The 25,766-nt window shown below is 34.3% G+C and overlaps 2 protein-coding genes across 4 annotated transcripts in view; one reads left to right on the forward strand and one right to left on the reverse strand.

The window, feature by feature from the left end:
• The window catches only part of LOC110096520 (pantothenate kinase 2), a 70,082-nt gene extending 62,305 nt beyond the window's left edge, over positions 1 to 7,777 (forward strand). For both annotated transcript variants that reach the window (XM_020822521.2, XM_028696564.1), the window contains 4 exons: positions 4,868 to 4,951; positions 5,058 to 5,252; positions 5,340 to 5,411; positions 7,495 to 7,777. In XM_020822521.2, the coding sequence (XP_020678180.1) occupies positions 4,868 to 4,951; positions 5,058 to 5,252; positions 5,340 to 5,411; positions 7,495 to 7,596 (453 nt within the window). In that variant the 3' untranslated portion in view covers positions 7,597 to 7,777. The remainder of the gene's footprint in view (positions 1 to 4,867; positions 4,952 to 5,057; positions 5,253 to 5,339; positions 5,412 to 7,494) is intronic.
• A 226-nt stretch (positions 7,778 to 8,003) lies between these two features.
• LOC110096521 (phosphatidylinositol 3-kinase, root isoform) overlaps positions 8,004 to 25,766 on the reverse strand; it is a 30,455-nt gene continuing 12,692 nt past the window's right edge. The window contains exons 7-19 of one of the 2 annotated variants that reach the window (XM_020822524.2): positions 25,164 to 25,342; positions 23,700 to 23,847; positions 22,475 to 22,570; positions 19,679 to 19,814; positions 18,183 to 18,304; positions 13,770 to 13,964; positions 13,475 to 13,645; positions 12,553 to 12,690; positions 11,403 to 11,557; positions 10,565 to 10,708; positions 10,003 to 10,150; positions 9,763 to 9,930; positions 8,004 to 8,202 (exon numbers count right to left, since the gene is read on the reverse strand). In XM_020822524.2, coding sequence (XP_020678183.2) covers positions 9,793 to 9,930; positions 10,003 to 10,150; positions 10,565 to 10,708; positions 11,403 to 11,557; positions 12,553 to 12,690; positions 13,475 to 13,645; positions 13,770 to 13,964; positions 18,183 to 18,304; positions 19,679 to 19,814; positions 22,475 to 22,570; positions 23,700 to 23,847; positions 25,164 to 25,342 — 1,770 coding nt within the window. In that variant the 3' untranslated portion in view covers positions 8,004 to 8,202; positions 9,763 to 9,792. Of the gene's footprint in view, positions 8,203 to 9,702; positions 9,931 to 10,002; positions 10,151 to 10,564; positions 10,709 to 11,402; positions 11,558 to 12,552; positions 12,691 to 13,474; positions 13,646 to 13,769; positions 13,965 to 18,182; positions 18,305 to 19,678; positions 19,815 to 22,474; positions 22,571 to 23,699; positions 23,848 to 25,163; positions 25,343 to 25,766 lie in introns of those variants that run through there. The other variant, XM_020822522.2, reaches the window with a different exon arrangement.

The following is a 25,766-nucleotide window of genomic DNA, read 5'->3' on the forward strand; positions in this document are numbered from 1 at the left end:
AAACTCCTGATGAAAATGCTGACTCACTAAAAGAATAGCACAAGAAACGAACTTGCAAATGTGGCATTCTCTCTACGATCGACATCGACTAGCTTGCAAATATATGTAGGCATCTCTCATTAACAATGAAGGATGTACTAGGGAATGTAGCAATTTACCCATCAACATGCATAAGGAAAACGACGATGAATGCAGCTCATCGACGATCAACATCAATCTATACCAAATGAACTAACTCCCCCTGGAGGCGAAGTCAGAGAATATGCAGCAGATGCAAATCTTTTACGAGTTAATGTAGGAAGCTCGTCATGAAGGAAGCAGCAAACGGGATGTAATAACATTCGCAAACAATTGCGAATGATCCATCATGCATATAGTAGTCTACCTACGGGTAGCACTATAAGATTTGCATTCAGTGCCACTTCTTCGCATATGTGAGGTTCTTCATACAGACAACAATCTTTCCACAAGCCAAGTTGTCGATTTCTAGATGTCTGCAATTATCTATAGACGGATGCAGTAAAGCTTGCAGTACACAACAATTTACTTGTAAGAAACTAAGAACGGCCTGCAACGCAGCACTACGAACTGTCTATAAGCAGTGATTGAAGAGCTTTGCTAAACACAATCCACCAGCATGTTATAGCCGACAATTACTGAATGCGTAGCGTTGGACCATAATGCTTAGCAAAATTTGTTTGTGCACGATAATGTACCTACATAAAGTAGCAAATGACATAACATATCAACGCTACGATTCACCTGTATGCAAAAGTAGGGAACTAGTTATAAAAATTATGGGCCACTAATTAATTGAGACAGTAGATTTGCGACGCCAGGCTGTTATGCCGAAGAAATCAATTTATTTGTAGACGACATGTGGAAGGTTTCTGATACATCATATAGTGTATCTGCCAGTATAAATACAAACCTACAGGTTGAATGTTGACGAAGATGACAATATGTAGAAGATGCTAAATTGCATTGCCAATGCTCAATAAATAAAATGCAACGCCACACCATCAGATCTGCAACTCTTATACAAGCCAATAGAAGGCATTTATAGACCCTTAAATACAAAATTATGCATTTCCCAAATGATTACCACCTGCAAAACTAGTTATATTTGAACATTGTAGAAACCCCCATGCATTGAAATACACATCGACGTAGTCACATCTTGCGTGTACACATTGCAAAATACAAGACACGTCATCATGCAAAATGCCTATAAGAATATATACTCGCATGGGCCCTGACGAGCATGTCATAGCTAAGCATGTGAAGTCTAAGGATGCTGGGGTCAAGAAATAAATTTATGTTCGAGCCCGATCCTTCTATGTGGGTAGATAGGAGTCGACACAACTCGAATTATCAAATAAATATATGGTCGTGATATTGACTGAGGTATTTGTTTCATACATTTATATTAGGCATTCTAGGTCTATTATAAGAAAGTTTTACCAATAAAGACATAAAGCCGACAACGAACCTGATCCTTTGTCGACAAGTCAACAAGGTTTAACCAACAGAACGAGAATGTCCTTAAATACCCCAATGATGGTCGTGTTGATAGAAAATCTCAATCGAAGGGGATCACAAATATTTAAAATGCCTCCCAAATGCCCATAAACATGCAAAATATCAAATATATCAAAATTTAAAATATTTAAAATTAAAGTAAATCATCAAATACTTAAAGCAATAACACTCATCCACCCTCTGCAACAATTTTCCAAGATGGACAAATTTTTCTTCAGAGCCAATGTCTGATCGAGAATATCACTAGGATTCATTCTCAAACAGTCTCTTGCCAGTAAGGACGTGGCGCATGTCCTCTAATTGGTGCTTTCGCTGCCGAATGACACCATTAAATTATAGTCATGGTCAGAGCCTGTGTGCTCCCCAATGGCTTCAAATTCTTGAGATATGAATTAATATGATATAATCGATAGGGCTGAAAGCCCTCTGTTAGCAACTGATGGACAACATCTTATGGTTATCTTAAGATTTTCATGTCAAGAAAGCTTCAAAGCATACTCCTGCAAATTCCATAACGAAGCACGACACAATTTACTTTGTAGGATAGGCAATGTGATGCCCTCTATTAGTCGCCCATGGTGTGGTGTGGCATGATTTATGCTGTGGGGCCTGAGAGAGATACAAAGTTTCAAGATCTTTATGCTTATACTCAGTGTCAATTTTCTTGCTTTCATTCAATCGCAACATTTTCATTTTTTTTTTGTTGGGCATTCGCCATTCATGTAGGTTTCTTCTCTGTGTCAGAGTCTTATAGTGGGAGTGAGGACAACATGTGGTTGTAAGTTAGAGGGTGGGGTCAATTGCAACATGCGGGCTTCTTATGGTTCACATAGAAATGTGGGAGATGCGGCACTTATTTCCTTTTGTAAGAGCAAGTTTTAAGTCTACCAAAATAGTTTCTACATTTGTAATTAGAATAAGAGAGAATAATATTTATCCGATTGATTTTGATTGCATTCAACCACTTAAGCTTTTTAAACACTTTTATTTTATAGTTCATTAAAAATGGTTTAAAAACAATATTAAAAGAAAGCTAATTTTTAAAGTAAATAATTAACTTGGTCTATGGGTTGGTGTGCTTAACAGGGCCAATCAAGCCTAAGTATAATGATTATAGCTTAATTAAGCTTTTAATTTAGATAGATAAGTCTCCATTTTACAATTAGGTATCAAATGACCTGATTTTATCATCATTTAATTTGAAAAAAATTAATTTTAATCTTGTTGTAAGCAAATTGCCCCCCATTAAATGTCTCTTATGGCTATACCACGGTACGCTCATTATGCCCATTTAGTAGAATCTTAGTTCTTCATCTAGAATGCTGGTATCATATTAATTTAGCTCTATCCTTGGACAAATTGAATTGGTGCTCAAGATGTTTGAGGCTCAACTCTAATCTAGATTTGATGTTTTGATAAAGTTGTAATCGATTTAGACTTTGGTCTTGTTGAACCAATGGAAGTCTGGCTTGGTCCTTAGACTTGTTTGAGCCACTTGTGTAAAGATTGACTCAAGTACTTGAACTTCTTAACTCATTATGCAAGCTCTGTCTTTGGGCTTCCGAGCTAATGGTTCCAATTTGGCCCTTGGGATTGGTGCATAGTTTAAATTGTGCAATATGAGGCTCGCCTTGAGGCCCACCTTTGCGTAATTCCAGTAAAAAATGCCTTAATACTTACGCCTTGAGTTTTTTTTATGAGGCTTGCGCCTCAACTTGGTTGAGGCCCTCCTCGCCTCACTGGCATGAGGCTTACGCCTCACGCTATATATATTAAAACTTACATAAATCTTGAAGTAAATGCCCGACATTGGACTCTATAAGAGAGGAGGAAGGGGAGAGCAGTTCATCATAATGATGATTCAAATGAAGAAACCCGTAGTGATGATAGTGCTGATGACTTATGAGTTCTTATGTGATATGTCATTGCTATTTATTTTTGGAAATTAGAATTATATGTTAATGAAAAGAATACTGGGATTTGGGAAAGATAGAATTTTTGAGTTGAACTATATTTCATGTTGTCTTATTATTAGGATATTTTGATTTCACTTCATATCTTATGCTTTTTTATGTTTTATATTATTCACTCATTAGTATATAAAAAATTTATCATTTTATATTTACGCAATCTTTTGATTTTGAGACTTACGCCTCGCCTCACGAATGAAAAACGTCTCAATACCCGAATACGCAATTTTAAACATTGGATTGTTGAATTAGCAAGGAAACAATTTAGCTTTTGGACATATTAAACCTATCTTATACATCAGTTAACTGGTCTGCTAGAGCTTGCCAGTTAACACGACAATTTGTTTCTTAGGGTTGTGAACTGAGGGTTTCAATTCAACACTTGGGATTGTTGGACTAACTTGGAGGTTGTTTAGTCCTTGGACTTGCTTAATCCTTATGTATGTGTGCCAATTCGACTAAAGCTTATTGAATTGTCAGGACAATTCGGGCTATGGGCTTGTAATTTGAGGGTGTTGATTTGGTCAGTAGGCTTGCTGAACTAGGGAAACCATTTAATTGTTGGACTTATGAAATTCTCATGTGTATACGTTAACTAATCAAGCTTGTTGATGATGGGAGTAGAGTTGTCTAAAATAAACTTTAAATAGGTTGGTTATGTAAAACAGTGGGTAGAAGATACAACGATATGATTTGTAGAGGTAGTATTGGGGAGGAAAATTGGTAAACCAATGATTTGAAGTTGTGCAAAAAAAAAAAAAAAAAAACTTGCATAAAATAAAAGTAACATCATAGGTTTTCTCTTAATAGGAATAATTTCAGAAAAAGGATTCATTGTTCTGCCCCTGAATAGTTAGGATAAGGCTAATCATGATGATGATGGTAATGTATCTTAATTGCAACAAGTAACAATAAAATAATTAGAAAGAGGTCATTGGCTCATTAAAAACTCTGTGCAGCCCAAATAAACTCAATAGTTGATTTCACAAGAACTCAATAAACGCAAACAACTTGACGTCAATGGAAATCTCTTCCATGAAACTTTTGGAAGTTCTAGCTATTTCCAAACTCTTATGCCCAAGTAAACTAGCCTTTATAGTACTGCTATTAACCGGACAACACCTTACATGAGTTTTTGACTTTCTTTGTAAGGAACTGGTTATAGATTGTTGAGTCAAAACCATGCGTTCTATCTTGCCTTTTAAGTCTATAGTTCTTTTATGCTATAGCTGTAATTCCCATGGCCAAATTTTTTTTTCAGGCAATTTAAGTTGTATAATCTGTTCAAATTGTCAATAGCTGCCCAAGTTAAGAACTTTTTTCTTGTGATTAATAAGATGATCCATTTGATGCAGGTTGTTTTGGTTGGCAATTCATTGCCAGCATTGAATGATGTAACTGCCAATGAACTTCCTGAAATTGTAGCTGAAGCTGCAAAGGTTTGTACCAAAGATAGCCTAATCAAGAAAATGTTTCCCGTTCTTTCTCGTCTTTAGAGATAAAATTATGCGTCGCATCTTAGTATGAAAATGTGACAAAGTGCAGCACTGTGACATCCTTCGGAAAGCTGCAGAAGCTGGACGATTACTTTTTGATGCAATGGTTGACATAGAAGACGAGTTAAAAAAGAAAGACACTTCTGTTCCTCTTATGGTTGTGGAGAATGGGTGTGGTGGGCCTTGCATAGATTTTCGGCAGGTCAGCTCGGAGCTTGCTGCCGTTGCGAAAGATGCAGACTTGGTATAGCTTGTAAATAAGCTGATATGCTGGTCTTTTTTTCCTTAATTTTAAAAAATCACACCTTGTGTGCCTTATTGTTTAATGCAGATAATCTTAGAAGGGATGGGTCGAGCTCTTCATACAAACTTGAATGCCCGATTCAGATGTGATGCCCTTAAGGTATGAATTTTTGTCATGCAGAGTAAAATATCAAAATTTTTCATTTTGCTACATTCATGATAAGTCTTAGATGGTTTGGTCACATAAAACGGCAGCCTTCCAATGACCCGGTTAGGAAAGTGGAGGTATCAGATTTGACTTATGTTAAGAAAGGTAGAGCCAGACCTAAAAGACTTGGTTAGAAAATATTATGAATGACCTTTATTTATTAGATTTAAACGAGAATTTGACCTTAATAGGATACAATGGAGAAAAATGATTCATGTAGCCGACCCCACGTAGTGGGATAAAGGCTTGATGTTGTTGTTGTCGTCGTCTACATTCATGATAAGTCACTTTTATTTTAGCAACAATCACAAGCAATTGTTCATATATTTCTAATCGAGCAAAAACTAGTTACACAACATTGTGGCTAGAAGTAGGTTGGAGTTGGGGGTGGCTCTTGTCACCATAAGGTTTCAATAAAAGCTTTATATAGCTACATATAGTATATAAAATTAATCATGAAAATTTTCAGCAACTATGTATGTTATAAATGGAGAAAATTTTCAGCAACTATGTATGTTATAAATGGAGAAAAAAGATCGATGTAGCCGACCCAACGTAATGGGACAAAGACTTGATGTTGTGGTTGTTGTATGTATATTATAAATGGTTTGTCTTATGAATTTAGGGCTTCACTTGTAAATAAAACATTGAAAAGCTTCAGCCTGATAGTCCATGAAGGAAAATGCTTACCACTTTATGTCCAACAATCATACCAACTTTTCGTAATGTCAAAGTTCCCCTTATATTATTAACCATTCTAGCAGCTGAAAGAGGTTAATCATGCTTAAATATTACTCATAAGTTTAAAATAATCTGCATGCAATAGGATAAATAAGATGGATTGCTTTTATAAAAGAATTATGGCAATCATCATTTGTCAAGCACGTATTGATTACCGTTAAAACTACTGTAGATTTCTTGAGTTCAATCACATTTATTTCATCAAAAAATAGATATCTATTAGCAGAGCGTTAAGGATCGTTAATAAATAGAACCTAATGAATTTCACAATTACAAATATGTAGAAAGAAGAGTTTTTTTATTCAACTGGGAATTTGAAAATCCATCTTTCAATTAGATAGGAAACCCGAAGGATGTTGTTTGCTCTTGACGTTGCCACCACCAGCACTTTACCAATGCTCCCTCCCTATCCTCTCCTCCTTTACATCCCTCTTTTGGTTCATGAATGATATTCGAGGGGTGTCAAATTATGACCCAATTGATCTGAACTTGACCTGAAAAATGTAGCCGACCCAACGTAATGGGACAAAGGCTTGATGTTGTTATTGTTGTTGTATGTATATTATAAATGGTTTGCCTTATGAATTTAGGGCTTCACTTGTAAATAAAACATTGAAAAGCTTCAGCCTGATAGTCCATGAAGGAAAATGCTTAACACTTTATGTCCAACAATCATACCAACTTTTCGAAAATGACCCGCATGAATGCCCTTCTCCCGCTCGCGTGATCGCACCGCGTTCACGTTCAGACTCTAGCCCGCGTCCCACTCTCGCCCGTGTGACTGCGTCCAAACCGCAACTTTTGTGATTGCGTCCTACTCCCCGCCTAGGTGAGGTGTGACCACACTGTCTCGCTCCCGCCCAGTCGCACTCGACTCGCGCTCTGTGCTCACTCGGGTCTCCGTGTTAGGTCGGTTAACCTAGATTTGGGGCTGGTCGGGTTTGAGTTGGAGAACCCCCGAATCTGACTCGAAAACTCATTTTGACACACGCACGATATTCCTTTCTCTCTCAAGGTAGGGCTCATCAAGCCATTTTGAAATGATTTTGTTTTAAACAAACTTAACAACATCAATTTAGGATGCTTCATAATTAGCGATGTGTTATATGATTAAATAAAAACATTTCATTTACTGAAGTAATTAGTTTCATTTAGTATTATTTTAAGCATTGTGGCCTTGACTCATTTGTTTATTTTCCATATTCTCATTTAATTGTGATAATTTTTATTTATTATATATAAATAATTTTCCCATTTTTTCATCCTTTCACTAGCCCTAGTAATCTTGTCACAGCTTGCAATGGTGAAAAATCAGAGGCTAGCTGAAAAGCTTTTCAGTGGAAATATTTATGATTGTGTTTGCCGATTTGAACCTGTGGAGAAGACGCAACCTTAGCAGCCGAAATTTTGGTAAGTTTTTCCTCATAGAAATTTATAAAGCATGCTTATTAATAATATCCACCATTCTTATTGATATTATAATTATTTTTATTGTATATATTCAATCAAAGCATATATCATGTAAAATATTTATTTTCTTCTGGTCTCTTAACTTTATGATTTCATAATTTATCACATTGGTAAGTCGAGCATATTCACATTTGATTTGTTTTATGCTTATTAAGATTTAAATAAATAAGCGTTATCGAGCTATCAATAATTTTTTTTTAAGATGTTCATTAACTTAACAAATAAGTTTTATTACATAGAGCTTAATTATTAGAGGGTATTTTCAAGCTATTAAGCTAAACTATTCAAGAACATATCTAAGTAATATTTTTGAATAATTAAATAAGTTCGTTCAAAATAATTCATCCTATAAATATAAACCACTTTAAATAAATAATTCAATAAACATAAAAAAAAAATCACTTCCTCCTCACTGTCTACGTGAAGAAGCAAATTTTGAAGGCCCTTAAAGCTCCTCATCAAAGGATGATAGTAGCGGAATAAGAACAGGAAGATCCTTTTGTTTGAGCAATTGCCACAAATGAAATGATGCCTGTAATGAGAAAAGTGGAATGAATTATTTCTGCTCAAAGTTGTATATATTCAATTATTTTATCTTATGATTAATGAATGCACTAAGAGGATTATGCCAAAAAATATAATGATCTCAAATACAAGCACAATATAAAGATTTTTTATCCAAAATAAGAAGATATTTGATTTGAATAGACTAGTTGAATATCGATGTTTTTTAAGAAAATCAAATTAATTTTAACTCAAAATTGTAAATTTATCAAAATAAATGAGTATGACATGATCAGATGTAGGCTTTGTTTTAAGTATTTTTTTTTATTATTTTATAAAGTTATTTTTTAGTATATAAATTTTTTAAATTAAATTTTTTTACAATAGAAGGTTGCTTTATAAAAAAAAAAAACTCAGCCCTCAATAAAAAGAAAGTTGTTCTTAAACTTCGCTTGAAATAGTTACTGTTTTATAAAATATTTTTTTAGTACAAAATTTTATAGCTTATAATTTTTTTTATAATTGAAAGCTATTTTTCTAAAACAATAAGAAAATCGTCTCAAACAAAAACTTAGTTTGAATTGAAAAATCACATTGATGTATGAATCTAATAAAGAAAATTCAAATGAGATTTTAAAACCATTATACTTCATGATACAATTCGCAGCAAATAGAGTACCGAATAAAAAAGAAAGAACAAACACAATAAATGCACGGTAACAGAAAAAATAAAACACCTCTTTCTGAACATAGCTATAAGCTTTGACAGGCATGAAGAAGTAGATGAACAGGTAGACAAATATAAAATGTATAAAATTGTTAAGTGGATTATTGCAATTATCACTATCCTAGAATAGAAATAAGAAATTTTTAATGAACTTTGTTATTGGATTTTCCGGATCTAGAGAAGGTCATTATATATTAGTTATAATAAAAAATTTGACTAAATCCAATCACTTATTGCCTATAAAGGGGACGCATTCAATTAATAATATAGCAAGATTAGATGTGAAAGAGATCGTCAGGTTACATGAAATTCCAAAAGTGAGTCTCCAATATAAGAAATTATTTTGAGCGGAGACCGAACGCCGATAACTATCCAGATTTGCATTCATAATTGCACTTGTGCTGCCATTTTATTGAATATTTACAAAAGCGCAATAAAAGGGTAACAAATATTCAATTAGAAGGATATTGCTGTGCTTTAGCTGCCATTTTGCATATACTCAACAAAAGTGCTGATATACTCAACAAAAGTGCTGAGTATTTACAAAAGCATAGCAAAAGGACAGCTAAAATATAACAAATCCGAACAATTCTCGCCGTCCGATCTCTGCACAGAATAATTCTCCTCCAATAGATATAGCATTCCATTATTCATTATATTTTATTGATATCACAACCTTATGCTACATTGCTTTTTCTCTAATTTTTCTTATTATTTACTTTAGAAAAGCAGCCTTCTAAAAGCAGATTAGAAACTGTAGCAGAAAAAAATAAATTTTAAAAAAACCTGACAAAAAAAAAATAGAAAATCATAAGCCGCCCATACTATATAGATTATAACTTAATAGAAGAAGTAACATACCATATGTACAAATATCATACGATTTGATGATCAGCGCCAATACTGAGCCCATCTGTGAATTGTCTCAACCATTTGAGGAAACAAAGCGCTGACGCTGTCATTAATGAGATCCTGGAAAAAGTGTATGGAAGCTTCGTCGTCTAAGTCCAACCTAAACTTCTCCTGAAGCTGTTGTAGAGAATCCAAATTGTCATATATAATGCAATTACATAATCATCCATTTGAAAATGGAAAGAATACCTTAAGAATGCCTTTCTCAGGGTCAGAAGCTATATCAGGAATGCTGGAACCAGCCATCAAATGAAAAAGATTCAAAATGAGGTTGCTGGATTTCCTTAGAATGTTGTATGCTTCACAACAATAAGATTTAAACCTTGTATAATATTGACTGCAAAAAAAAAAAAAAAGCAATAAAAAAGATGAAAACAATCATAACTATTCAATAGAGAGGTTGCAAGAAAGCTTCATTTGGGACGATTTTCTTATTGCTTTGTAAAACAGCTTTCTAGTAAAATTTTTTACTAAAAAACTGATTTAAGAAGTAGTAAGAAAGTCATCCCAAACGAAGCTCGAGTCTCTCAGAAAAAAAAAAAAATTCAGTGAAAGCATCTTGTCTGAATTTGATCAAGATAATATAATCATTAGATTTACTTTGAGATAAGTGTAATATAAGAATTAAAAAATTAAATATAAAATGCACTCCTCTCAGAAAACTCACTAGCTATAAATTTCATCGATCAAATTTTTTATTAGGTTACCAAGCAGTTGACATATTTACCAAAGGTTGCGAAAAAGTGGCTACCTTTCGGCTCCACCCATGGCCTCTACCATTTCTTTGCAAAGTTTCATAGGTGGAGGAAATGGCTTTGGGTCTCGACCCAAAATGAAGCCAAAATCAACATGGAAAAGGCGTCCATCATCCCTTAAGAGAAGGTTATCCAGATGCCTAAAAATCAAAGAATAACAATAAACTCCAATAACATATATTTTGAAAGTTCATGAGACAGATATTATTGATATTTAAAATGGCCAACCAAAATATCTGAAAATCAATCATAAAACTTAGAATCAAGTTTACCATCATGAACCATGAGATTCAAATTTGCCAATAAAGATTGTTTGGTTGATAAGATTTTCTAAACATTTAACAAGCAAGGTGCAATAAGGATGTCCCAATGAGATAATGTGGAGATAGTGATGGAACTACTATTTCAACTGAGAGAGAGAAAACGGCTTACCTATTTATTTATTTACTTCTTTTTTTTTTGGGGTGTAAAATTTTCATATTATACATAATTATGTAGGGTTTTTCTCAAAGTTAAAGGAAGAAAAGTCATCTCTAATCCCTCCCTAGTTCCTCCGCTGTAGATACATGCAGTCCTGAACAGTAACAAAAAGGAAGTCCAAAGAATATATGGTGATACTCAGAAACTTTGTCGAAGGGCCAAATTTTATTGAAGAACAAAATGCAGCCAAGAGTGGAACGACTGTTTTTTTACTGGATTGGTTATAGATTTGACCCTAAACTACTAGTGTGCAAAAATTAAGATGTCATTAATGTAAGGAAAGTGTTTGGAAAAGACATGAAATCTATTAACCAGGACAAAAAACTAATGAAAGATAATGAAAGGGGAAATTACCTGTCTCCTATGCCCAATATGTATGTGATAACAGAGTAACCAGCACAGCTTTTAATAAATGTTTCAAGACATGTTGCTGTTATACCAAAAGGCCCATCTTCATCTGGGTGGAACTTTTGGAGATAATTTATTATACTGCGGTGCTCAGATAGAATCTGAAAATAGTCATGAAAGTGTAGAAAGATCAGAAAAGCTTCAAAAAAAGTTGCATGCTTCATCAAAGAATAAAACCAAAAAATAAAAAAAATTATGCATAAGCTTAATTTATCATAAATTTTTTACTGTAGCTTCATGGCATTACAGATATGTTATAAATGATGCCCAACCATGAACACACATTGTCTTGGACATCCTTAAAATGGAATCAGAGAATGGATGAACAAATTGTGCCATTATGAGCTAGTTTGTTTTGAGGCAAGTAATTGGGATAAGCATTTGTTTGATAGATTGTGAATAAAATTTAGTTGCTATTTTTGAAAACTTCAATTTTGAGGGCTAGGCAGTCGCATTTAATTTTTAGTTTCATTTTATAACAGAAAAAAAACTAATAGTACCTTTACTTATAATAGAAATAAAAAAAACCATAAAGTTAATGCAACGATGGGTAAAAATAAAACTCATTGGAATCCAAAACAACATGAAAATTGAATTCATAAATGGTGAACTTCTAAAAAACAAGGATAAACCACTAAAAATCCCTTCAATGAACCTCACCTCCGGAATTTAGCTTCAATCGCTTCAAAATAAATGCGATGAAACAAAAAGGCTCTATATAGATTAGACTCTAAATTGTAAAAGTTATGATGTGGCTTAAATGGTACTATATAACCCATATCCTTATGAAACTACTCCCTTTTTTGGGCAAAGATTAGAAAATATGTGGTTAGTAACTCTAGCATTTAGATTTGGCCTATCAGTTGAACCACGGGATCCATCCTCAACAGAAATAAAAACGTAAAAATCAATTGTTTCCACAAGCATATCAATGGAAACAACCAAATAGGACAAAAGAAAAGTTGATTCTATCCTGATGACTCAAAAGGCTGTAACCTAAAAAAAAATTGTCAATTGTCATGAATACTCTGGTGTACACCTTAAAATGTACGCTTTAACAATAGCAGATAAATATTTAGGTGCAGAGACAGGTTACCTGAGCTAGAGAGCTCGATGGAATGAATTCCAGCATCCCTTCATCCTGACCAGTAGCAAGTACTCTATATGGTGTCAAATGCAAGTCAAGATTCTCCAATTTAAGCAATCGGTCCATAAGAGAAACCATTTGAATCACCTGTGCATAGAGGGTTGTAATAATTCAGATATCAAAAACATCTCCAACTAATATCATAACAAAACCTAAATCAGATTAGGAGTATCAATTTGAGTAAAAGAGTCGGGTTCAACTTTGCCCAAAATGACCTACTGAATATAGTAACTCAAACTCAACTTTATTTATTTTAAAAAAAAAGCAATTTTCAACTTGAACCCAACTTGACAGGACCAAAAAAAAAATTGTTGTGATGGCTTAGCGTCAAACTGACAAAAAAAGAATGTGATTATCCTATTTGGACAACAAAAAAATTATAATGTATTATAGGTTTTAAATAAAGAATAAGAAGAATCAAATGGGTTAAGTCATTATTATTGGGTAGACTCAAATCCAAACTGTTTTTTTTTTTTTTTTTTTGTCACTTCAATTAATCTAAACCCAACCAAATCTTATATGGGTTGAGCCAAACCTATAATTTTCATGCCAGGTTTGAATCAGGTATCACATTATATCCAATTTCTACACCTCTAAACAAGTTTAATGACCTAACCATCAAATCTATCTTTTAATTCAGTTCATGTTACGTGAGTTATTAAACTTCATAATAAATATATTATTTATATAAAAAAAAACAAATATCTATTCCTGTATCATGAACACAAGCAGCATATACCATTGACGAAAAACAGTACTAGAGTAACTTATCCAGCAAATAAGTACTAATGCAAGTGATTCAAAAAAGCCTTCAAAGAAATACATGTTAAGAGGATAAACAATTTCTGCTTCATTAAAGTTTATTGCTTACCAATTGGTCCTGGCGGAGATCATCTCCTTTCTTAAAGATTATTTTGCAAATTCCACCATTTTCCGTCCTAAATGTCAAACGCAAAGGATGCAAAGCACTCTTAAAAAGTGATGATTCTGATGGAACTATGCCTGTTATGAGGATTCGTGGTGCCAAAGGTGAACGAATTGGCTGAGAAAAATAAAAAACCACAAAATTTTGATCATTAAACAACGAATAGAAATAGAAAAACAAGCTTATAAAAACTTGACTAAAAATACTATCACGATAAGAACATAAGGGATAGAATAAAAACCTCATCAAAATAGGTAAGTTCACTGAGAAGTCCCGAAAGGAGCTCCCTTAGTTTCTCAATTTTCTTCTGTGTGCTCCCACGTACATTCCTAACATCTCTCATAATAGAACAAAGCTGAGCTGTTAATTCTGTTTGACGAACCAAACTTTGCCACAATTTAAAACCTTCTTCATCGCCATTGACACCAACTTTTAACTAGACAACGTAATAACATATTCAATTTTATGCAGTTGCAATTGTCAAATTCAGTTTTTCAAACTGCAATGCACAAACTAAAGCAAACTAATTCATGGTTAACAGCATAAAGCATAGGCGACTTAACGAGTGAGAAGAAAATCAATTGCAACTAACAAACGAGAAATAAAACTTATGAAATTTAATGGCAAATTATAAACAATTGGCGTTTTGCCAGACTAACACCGATGACATTTCAAACTTCAATCTAGAGCCTAAACAAGTAAAAATAATGTCAAAGAGAGAATTACGAAGTTTCATAATCAAGAGGGAGTTGTTTAGAAAGATTCTGTGAGGATTTTTGGAGGATTTTTGGGACAAAACCTGAGGGTTTTCCTTCGATAACTTGCGAGCATTATCCACTTCTTCTCTTATCTAAGACTTCATCTCGGGCTTCCTATCTAATTCTTCTCTACACAAGTGACCACCCAATTTGTATCTTTCTTCTCTAAGTTTTCTTTAAAGAAAGTTGACTGTGTTGTTATTTACAAGTTTAACATGTCGTTTTGTCTTATTTCATTTTAGTTTAGTTTGTGTTTGTTAAAGTTATTTTGAAAGGAAGACCATAGTATTTGCAATCTTAGTTTTTTTCAAAAATTTGATTGCATCAATTTGGTATCAGAGCCTAGGTTAGTATATTCCTAGGTTGTTCGTGTCTCTTTTTTAAGTATTTAGAAAAAAATGAAAAAATGTAATGAAATTGAGCCTGAGGTTGGAGAAAGTAAGCCAAATGTTCTTGAAGAAGATATCCCTATGAACAGATGGATTCCGTCGCAAGGAGATTCTACCGATCCGCTTCAAAACGAATTATACAAACTTCAGATGAAGATGCAATTATGTACGGAAAAATACGAAAAGAAAGAGCAAAATCTCCAACCAAATTCAAGCTAGAAAGAGAAATGATCCTGAAGAAATATGTAGCTTTGATTCAAGATTTGGATGCGGTGCTTTCGTCTTGTAATGAACATGCTCAAGCATCCTCATCATGAGATGAGCACTTTCAACCGGGAAGAATTTGATGTAGTCAAAAGGGCAGGGGGGAGGGGGGGGCAATTGATGTGCTTTGTTTTTGGAATGATTTGGTTCCTTGTTTAGGCTTGGTTTTCTTGGTTTTAGCTTCCCTTTGGTGAGCTACTATATTCTCTACTAAAATTAGCTCATTATTACTTGTAGTTCAACTCCTTTTTAGCTCATAAATGGGAGTGTCCAGGTTCATTCCCCCCTTCACCCCCTCTTTGTTGGCCCTTTCGGTTCCCGCGTGGCTCCTGTCCCGTGGCTGGCTTTTTTTGTTTCCTATGGTTGCTTTTTCCTCTCCCCCCCATGTGGTCCCTTCGGCTGCTGTTCCAGGTAGCGCCTGTTGGTCTTTTGGCTCCCCTTTTTAGGTTGGTTCGGCTGGAGGTAATTGTGGCTGTTTGGCTACCTCTTTTCACCTATAAATTGGGGATGTTTTGAAGCTTAAAAGAGATATTATGTGAGGATTTTTGGAACAAAATTGAGGGTTTTCCTTGGGCGAGCTTTATCCATTTCTTCTCCTCCTATCTAAGACTTCGTCTCAGACTTCTTATCTAATTCTTCTCTCCGCAAGTGACCACCTTATTTGTATCTTTCTTCTCTAAGCTTTGTTTAAAAAAAGTTAAATGTGTTGTTATTTACAAGTTTAACATGTCGTTTTGTCTTATTTTATTTTAGTTGAGTTTGTGTTTGTTAAAGTTATTTTGAAAGGAAGATCATAGTATTTGCAATCATAGTTTTTTCCAAAAATTTGATTGCATCAATTAGGAGATATTTTCTAATTGGAGAAGGCAAATTCAGGGGATGATTTAGGGGCTGATTTGAGAGAGAATTGGGGGAAGGTTGTTTTGGAATTTGTTGTTTATTATTTACTATAAGTAGGAGAGTTTATATTATGTTTTAAATGCAGAATTTTGTGAGTGTTCGCAGTCTACTATTTTTGTGAGGGATCCTAGTAGCATCTAGGGTTTGGGAGAGATGGTCCTCTCAAAAGAGGACATTTGTATCTTGTTTTTGCATATTTTCCTTGTTTAACAATAAAAACTTGTTATTTGCTGAAGTTGCATTAGTTCGTTGGTTGTTTTTTGATACCAACACGTATCAAATTAGTATTAGAGCACTTTCATGGACTGAAATCTTATTTTTTGTTGTTGATTAATGCTGGGATTTTCCTTTCCGTTCGCTGATTTTTGCTATTTGGAGGCCAAATTCATGTCAAAGTTGTTGTTTTTCCTAGTGAAAACCTTGATCCCGATACTAATGGATGGAAAAAACAGTTGAGACATTGGAAGAAAAGTTGAAAGGTGAAGGAAGTCAAATATGAGCGGATGTGAATTAATGAATTTCAAAATTGGAAGGAAGGTTTGGGAATATGGAGGAGATGATGAAGCATATGTTGGAGCTTCATACTAAAATAGCCCCGCCGGAAGCAAAGAGAGATCAGGAAGATGACATGTCGAGGGAAGACGGAGAGGAGAACATTTTAGGAGTGGAGGAAAAATATCCCACCTGGAGCTTCTACCGAGAAGGGGGATGGGTAGGGAATATACAGGTAGGAGGGAATGGGAAGAAGAGAACATGCGGGATGAATTTGGAGGAAGGAGGGAATATGAGTGGAGAAGAGAGGAGAGAGAACCGTTGAGAGACCTCGATGCTTGCTTCATGAGAGGCATGGGGGGCAGAAGGAGACATTGGGGCGGGGAGATCAAAAGGTTAGGAAGCTAAAAACGACTCTATTTGAAGAGGAAGACATGCATGGATGGATATATAAGGTGGAGAGATACTTTACACTTTACAGTGAACAGGTTGACAAAAGATGGGAGATTGATGGCTGCCGATCTCTGTCTTGAAGAGAAGGCATAGTCATGGTACCAATTGAGAGAGACAAAGTACCCAATGTATTCGTGGGAGGAGTTCAAGGAACTTTTGTTGGAGCGCTTTTGAGTCCAACAGGATGGGGATTACTATAAGAAATTCTTTGCATTGATAAAGATTGACACTGTGATGGAGTATCAGGAAATATTTGAGCTTCTATAAGGATGAGTAGGGAGGCTATCGCGAGTGAGTGCAGTTAGACAAATGGAGGCGGGCAATGGTGTGGTGTTCGAGTAGGAGTGGTCGTACATGAGGGCACAGGCAGACATGTTCGATAGGCGGGTAGCTTGCATAAACAGATTAAAGGCAAGGAGCGGGGTTAGTTAAAAAACAAAAACGGGACAGAGTAGTTGAAGTTAGTGTAAGTTTTTTTTTTCGTTTCTCTGTGTATTTACAAACCGATTAGCCATATTGCATCGAATAGATGTATCCCTTTATGAAACTTTGTGACTATTTCTCCTTTCTTATTTCCCCCTCTTTTTTATCAATTTCAGTCAACACTAACTTGCCTTTAATATCACTAAGGGATGCAACAAATTTAGATAATTTGAGATAAAGCATATCCCAACCATGGGATTACTTTTTATATACTTGTAACAAAACATAATGCCACTAGAGTTAAGGTACAAGTTGGTAAAACAGAAATAAAGATAATGAATACCCTATTTAACTAAATAGTTCTCATATGAGTTAAATGAAGTGACAATGATGTTGTGCAAAATAGAAGTTAGGAAATTGTCTTTTTAAGATCTAACTACTTAAAAAGGGGTGATACCAAAAATGCCTGGCGTTATCTTCATGCCATTACCAATGTAGCTCTTGAATATTATAGAAATTGTTCAAAAATAATAACACCTAATGATGTTGGCCATGATTATGTCCATATGTCGAAAATTTTCAAACCAAACGTGACATCCCTCTAGACTTCTCCATTTAGCATCGTAGCATACATCAACATGTACACAAACTAGCTAAACCCAAGTAAGCTTGGCTTTTATTCTAGACTTCTCCAGGAATCAAATGGTTCCTCTAAACAATTAAAAAACACCATTGCCAACTAAGATGAACAAGAAAAATGTGAGCTATCCCACAAAGCCAAAAGCTTGTTTTAGACCCGCAAGAGTTTATAATAGGCCTTTGGGTGTCTAAAAGAAATGGTCCTTTAAGGCAAAAGCTAATTCAAATAATGGAAAGAATATGAAGAAAATTCTAAATTTCTTGAGAATATAGATATCATTAGCATCAGGATCCCATAGATTGTAAAATAAAAGTTGATGAAGAGTAGAAACATACTTTCATCATGCTATCTTCTAGCATGTCATACGTACAATAAAAACGCTTTGCATATGCAGGATCATGAAGCTCTACTGCAACATACCACCGAAGAAAGCTAGCCAACTCAATATTGGATAATGCTGTAAAGTTTTTAGAGAAAATAATTATCACATCGTGAAAACCAAACACAAGATTTTATGCATGCTGGATTAAATGTTAAGCAAAAAATGTGACAAAAATCACATGACACTAAATCATCAATCATGAAGTTCCTTTAGCAATAGCAACAGTTGCATGCATATTCTATAACTAAAAAGAACAAACTTTGAACAACAGCAAACATATTTCTCAAATTACTAGAAGCTTTATTCAACTTATTTCAACATGTAACCAAGAAAAACAACAGAAATTTTCGAAGTTAAGATCATGGCGCACAACAGATGGTAACCAAAGTAGTATTATTAAGATCTTCCAGACCAAGGTGCATGTTACATTGTGCTTAGTCAGTTGCCAATAGTTATAAACAAAAGTTAATGAATTTATTAATAGAACAAAGTCAGAGAATATGCCAATTAAAAAGTCAAGATAACATCACACGATAAATTTCACAACATAAATTAAAGGAGAAGTGAGGCCATAATTGGGAATTCCATTTAGAAAAAAATATACTCAAATAAAAAACCAATAGATAAAACTAGTTCACAAGAATAAGTTTAATTGATGCACAAGTCGTGAAAATAAAAAGTTGTGTTACATGCAAAAATGACAGGATTCAAAGGCTAGAAGCAGATTAATTGAAATGTGATGGATTAGCTGGAAGTAAGCTGAACTAAAGTTTAACAAGCAAATAGTCTAGTGATTATAATAAAACATCAAAGAGAATGTATAAATGAAGAAATGCACTAATGAAATTGAGAACAATTTTGCAATGCACTTTTATCTATGCAATATTATTGTCAACCAACAACAACAACAACATCAAGCCTTTATCCCACTACGTGGGGTCGGCTACATGAATCCTTTTTCTCCATTGTGTCCTATTAAAAGTCAAATTCTCGTTTAAATCTAATAAAGAAAGGTCATTCCTAATATTTTCTAACCAAGTCTTTTTAGGTCTACCCCTACCTTTCTTAACATAAGTCAAATCTAATACCTCTACTCTCCTAACCGGGTCATCGCAAGGCCGCCGTTTTATGTGACCAAACCATCTAAGGCGCCTTTCTCTAATCTTATCTTCTACTGGAGCTACTCCAACCTTTTCACGTATATGCTCATTTCGTATCCTATCTCTAAGGGTAAAGCCACTCATCCACCTGAGCATCCTCATCTCTGCCACACTTAACTTAGTATTATGCTTCTCTTTTAAAGGCCAACATTCGGCACCATAAAGCATTGCAGGCCTCACTACCATCTTATAGAATTTTCCCTTAAGAGAAGCATAAACCAAAAAACCAAAAAAGCATACGGTCTTGACAAATCAACAGCAGATTCAGCAAGGAAAATATTGAACATACCACGCTGCACAAGGAAGACTGACAGCCGTGACTTGTCAGATCTCTCAAACCGGAGAGCTTGAACTAATTGAAGTAAATAACAATGGAGCTCTTCATCATCAGCTCTACCAAGAACGCTCACAGCATATGCACGAACCTGCTTGAAACAATTGAAACAATTATTTAAATATATTCAACACAGGAATTCCAAAGACAATGACTTCCATAATGGAACTAGTTCCAACAAGTAAAATCCCCGTGCACGGAAAAGCTGTGCTAATTCTAAAAGCATTATAAGAACTTAACATCTCTCTCTCTCTCTCTCTCATATATATATATATATATATATATATAATAACTTTGGCTCAATAACTCAAACCAAATCTATCATTTTTCTCTTCTTAAAATTAACTTGAGCCAAAATTTTTTTATTTATTTCAAGATAAAGCTGTATCACTTAAACTAACTTGAGTTAAATGAATCAATTTTGCGCGCGCACACACACACTATATATATATAGTATTACTTGTAGTATAATTAAAATTATAACCAGCTTCAAATGAGCCAAAAATTAAAAGTTACATATGCAATACTCAAAAAATAAATAAATAAGTAAATTATCAAAAAATTCCCTAAAATTTTTTAGGTACGTTCTTCATTTTAGTGCCAAACTTTTATATATTTTCAATTTAGTCACTCAATTCATGAAATCTAAAACTGATTTGCTCCTATCATCAAGGTTGCTAGTGCTGTGCACAAAAATTAGTGGCTGGGAGTTTTACACGAGAGCAATTTGGACTTTTCACATTAATCCTACTAGTTTGATCGAGAATGACCCTCAAAAGTACAAAATACACTCTTGAAAAGCTTATCATGACCGATTTCCATCTAATGAATCATAGTGAACCTAAATTCCGAATTATTATACTAATTTTAGTTTCACGGACTATCTTCTTTGTCTGCATTCGCTCATTATGTGAGAACCCTTGTTTGTTTAACACTATACCCGGGCGTCGGTGCATTAACCCTTGCACACTTTTTGCTAAGTTCAGGTCATACAGTGCGTCGCTTCTAGAGAACACCTTAAGATTAACATCATAAATTAAAGAATTCATTTCATGATTATTCGACAAATTTTATGCTGATTGCTGACTACCTAATGACTAATGTAACAATCAACTTTTCTCATACAGAGCTTGGGACCCAGAAATGTTAATCTAACGAAAAAGGATTTTTGTAATTAAAGTATCTTAAATCGTATAACTTAAAAGATGTGTGATGGAAGTATTAAATATACTTGAGACAAATACAATAAGATATTATTCTTACAAAAAAATATTTTAAAATATCTTATATGGCAATCTTTGAATAAAATGAATTATCAAATGATTTATTTAATTTTAACAAGCATTACCTGCCAAATTCTTTTATATTATTGTAGCATTGAGATAAGATATATCCGCTTAATAATACTATTAAGCCATCATTGTTTAAATTAATATTTTCATGATAAGATCTCAAAAACTAAATGAGTAGAAGAAGAGAATATGTATATTATAGACATGGCACTACAAGATAACTGTAATTATATTAGAAGTGTTATAGATTAAACTTTATGTGGTAGCAGTTCTAATGCGAGCAAAAGATACAGGGAAGCCTATATCTCTCGATCACAAAGGACACGACGGACTTCTACGGACGAAATTGACTAAAGATGAGAAAAGAGACGAATAAACTCTTACATTTCAAATTAAAGAAATAAAAAGAAATTAAAAATACAAACTCGACTCGAAATAAAATGACGACACCCTAAAGTTGCTGCACTTGGAGAAGAAAGATACAGATGGAGCGGCACTTGCGGAGAGAAGAAGAGATTAGAAGCCCGAGAAGAAAGGTTGGAAAGAGCCCGCAGGATTTCCAAGCAACCCGCAGGTTAACAGATTTTTTTTCCAAAAATCAAATATCATTCAACTTTCCAAAACATTACAATACCCCCCATATATATAGGTATGAAAGGGGAAGACCAAGAGGCACAAACATTTAATTCTAACACAAGGACCTAAACATCACAAGCATTAAATACTCTTGCTTTTTATGGAAATCAACCCAAAGCCAAGAAACCGAAGAGCCATTCACGGGAGCCAAGGAGGCCGACCGAAACCGAAAAGCCATGGCCACGGGAAGGAGTAGCCGGCCGGAATCCCAAGAGGCATGGCACAGAAAAATGGCAACCAAGGGAGGAAGCCAAGGAGCCACCATAAAAAGCAAGTCTTGGAATTCCAAAAGCTAGTTTGGAATTCCAAGAGACATCATAACATAAAAAGCATAAAAAGACATTAATTAAAAGATAATAAATGAACTAAAATGTTAGCTAAAATATGATAAACTACTAGACTTAAGGGAAGCCAAAATTTGATTTATTGGATCTCTTAATGAGCTAACCCTTAGTTCAATAAATGAACTAAAGTCCAGCTCATAAATGAACTAAAAGTTCAGCTCAAATATGATAAATTACTAGACTTAAGGGAAGCCACAATTTGATTTATTTTGGACTAGTGTTGACCATCCCTTTGTCTACATCAAGTTCTTTCATTGTATTGGATCTCTTCCGTTTGAATTGAATGATACTATTTTAAGAATGTTTAGACGTAGTACATAAAATTCAAAAACTCCATCTGACTGGTCGTTCTCCCATTTGTATTTGAAACTCCTGGGACAGGTCATTGCAAGTGTATTCACAAGAATAAATTCATTCAACAGCATTGGGCAGCAAAAAATATGATAGTAATGTCGAAAAAGATAGTTGCACAAAATCACCTCTTCACTCTCAAAAACAGGTGATAGAAGTTCAAGTGCATCAGCTACATCAATGATCTCCCACTTTCCCATTAGCTCGATTGCTTGTTTAGATTCCTATGAACAAGCATACAGTGTCAGTATCTAAAGATTACATGGCATACCTGTACCATGGATGCTTGTAACTGAAAAGAAAAACAAGAAGAAGCCTCAGATGGTTTGGCATAAAATCTTCGCATATGCTCTAAGAATTGCATTAACCTTTAAACACTACCTCTATGTCATGGAATTAAAAATTTTCACTTCAAAATATATAAAAATTAAGGCTCCAATAGTAGCAAATCTTTAAGCATGTAACTATGATAAGTACATTTTCCCCATAAAAAAACATAGCAGGGTTACATACCGGGTAATTCAATCTTTGAGAGGGTTATTAGAGGATTACTTTATTTTAGATAAACCTCTGAGATGGATGTGACTTTTGAGAGAAATATTGAGACAAGAATTTGCAATAATAAAGTCGGTGCGCTGAAGATCTGCCGCTTGTAGAAAACTAGTGAACGTTAATAAGTTTTACCCTTTGGAATTTTACAAAAGCTTTAGCGCCTTTGAAGCAAGTATAGAATTCTACCAGAAATCCTCATAGGTTTTCTCTTAAAAAACTCATAAGCACCCTATATAACCCCCTACTAGTTCCAGACCCAAATGCGGAAGAAGTTGAGTGCAAAGAGGTCAAAGCACGGCACCTTCCAGAAAGCAGGTTGTATGGACAAAAGTCACTTTTTTGTGAGGAATACATTATAAAAGGCATGTTTCTGACCTAGCCAACAACAGAGAACTGTAGAGGAAAGGCAGAAAGGTAACAAATACAAGGGATAAAAGCATTCAGGAGAACCAGTTTTTTTTTTTTCCTACCACCATTGTGCCCCGTGATGATGAATAATCTGAGGGTTTATAATCAAGTGCAAGTTGTTAAAATTGAATCCTTGAATTTATCTTTTAATTTGATGATAAGCATTTGCGTTACTAAAGAGATATAACCAACAAAAACTTATAAAAACATTCAGTCCTTCGCATGTTAAAGCAGCATCTTGTACCAACTAGTCACTATCGCTTCCCTCCACAAAAAGAACCATCTCCTACGCTTGATTTTATTGGCCTAAGTTTTTCATTCAGAAGAGCTTGCTGCAAAAGTTTGAAACAAGCTAAAAACAATAATCTCAAAAGGGATCTTTGAGTTCATTACCTGAATATCACTCCATTCTACACACCGTAGAAACTTAGTGAGGGCTTTCTTCTCCGACATCAAGGAGAAACGAAATTTCCACAACAGCTGCCTTTCATCGCCAGCTAATGTTCGAGTAGGTGGGTACTTGAGGATCCTCTGTATTGACCTTAAATGCCAAAAGTCAAAGGAGAAAGCTATTAAAAATAAAAAATAAGTTGCTAGAGAAGAATTGAATTATAGTGATTAAAAGTTATGTGGATTCCCATACATAGTAGTATTGATGAGAAGATTTTCTAGGCAATTGATGCACAAATAATAACCGGAACCAAATTAACTTAAACTTGGCCAAAACTGCCTAATTTTACCAAATTAGAACCAACGGTGTAAAAATTCCCACATAAGACCCTATACATGTCTCGTTATCATCCATATCTAGGAAATTTTCTACCTAACAATAAAATTTAGCAAAATCAAGATAGCTTAAGAAAATGTACAACAAAAAAAGAACCTAGTAAAGTAGCCTAAGCATCAAATAAGTCGAGCATTAAAACAGTAGTTATATCATGCATATATTCAGATCTGACTTTGCATTAAATGATTAAAAGAGACGTTCGCTTAGAATTACAATAGAGGGTAAGAACTTGAGCAAGCTCTAAGATATTCAATTGAAAGTAGGAAAATAGTAGGTTTAGGTTTAAAACTAACAACTTTGGTTCTTTCATGAAGAACAATATGTAGTACCTTTTAAATTACCATTTCTAATTTTTTAATCACATTATGAACTCACAAATTGGACAGGGCGCCACCATATACATCCTAATTGCAAATTTCCTTGTAGCTTATGAATTGTAGCTAATTGAATGAACGATATTGATCAAAAGAACTCTATCAATTAATTTTAAAAAAAGAGGTCTACAGATTGAAAGCACTAACTGCTGCTCATAAGTGTAAGAAGTTCCTTGCTTATGCTTTCCCAAGATCGGACAACCAGACTAATAAAATTGTAATTGCAACATAATTTCTTAAAATATAGGAAGATAAAAAGTCAAATTGTAACAAAAAGAAAACCCAATATAAGAAACAATGCAGGCAACTGAAACTGGAAGAAGCAGGAACTCGATAAATTTCAAATTGAACTTAGGGTGGGTCTGTTTGGTTCATTGTTGCTTACATATTGTCGTTAGCTAATATAGCAATATTATATTTCAAATGTAGTGCATTTGGTTTAATATCAATTATTTAAAAGATAAAATATTATTTAGAATAATTAATAATGATTAAGATTTTTTGTTAAATTTTTATAACCACCAAGATTGAGGTAATCTAGATAGCATCGAACTTAGCAGCCACCAAAATTACATTAATCTTTACCACTAATGTTATTCAAAGCAACCCAATGTGAGAGATGGCATCAAACCAAGGATCGCTTATCATAAATAACATAACATTCCATCAAAGAAAACATTAAACGAAGTCCCTTACTTCCTTTCATTAGAACTAGGTTTTAGATCTTTATCAATTATCCCCCTGGTCAAGCTCCTTGCAAGCTTTAACTGTTTGTGCTCGGAAGGATTTGTCCTCCCAACTTCAGGATCCCACACAATAACAAGTTCATTTGTTGAAGATACATGAGAGGGAGTCAGGAAATTTGCTCCAGTCTCCTACATATCAAAGGGTGAGAGCTTAGAGTTGATGTGTTAACAAATAAAGTAACAAACACACGATAGCATAAGTGCGGCTTGAAGAATAAAGAAGCAATTCCTTAATTAAAATGGACAACAGCACTGAAACCTCAAAACAAGAACAGATTTCATCAACATCATCATAACTCTTATAGAAACTATTTGGCCTTGGCTTTCATCATGCATTCCCGTTGAGTATTGATAGTGAAATCTACTAGCACACAAACATCTTTTCACACAACATATAGCCATGTTAACTCGGCTGCACCCCTGTTTCTTTTTATACCTATGACAACAATTCAATCTTTACATAATTTGTGCATCTACAATACAAAGATCATGAGAGAGATCATAAAGACGGGATAAGTTAATTTGAAAGGAAGTGTAGAAAGGGGATAAAAAT

This window comes from Dendrobium catenatum, unplaced genomic scaffold, assembly GCF_001605985.2.
Source record: "Dendrobium catenatum unplaced genomic scaffold, ASM160598v2 fragScaff_scaffold_81, whole genome shotgun sequence".
Taxonomy (NCBI): Eukaryota; Viridiplantae; Streptophyta; class Magnoliopsida; order Asparagales; family Orchidaceae; genus Dendrobium; species Dendrobium catenatum.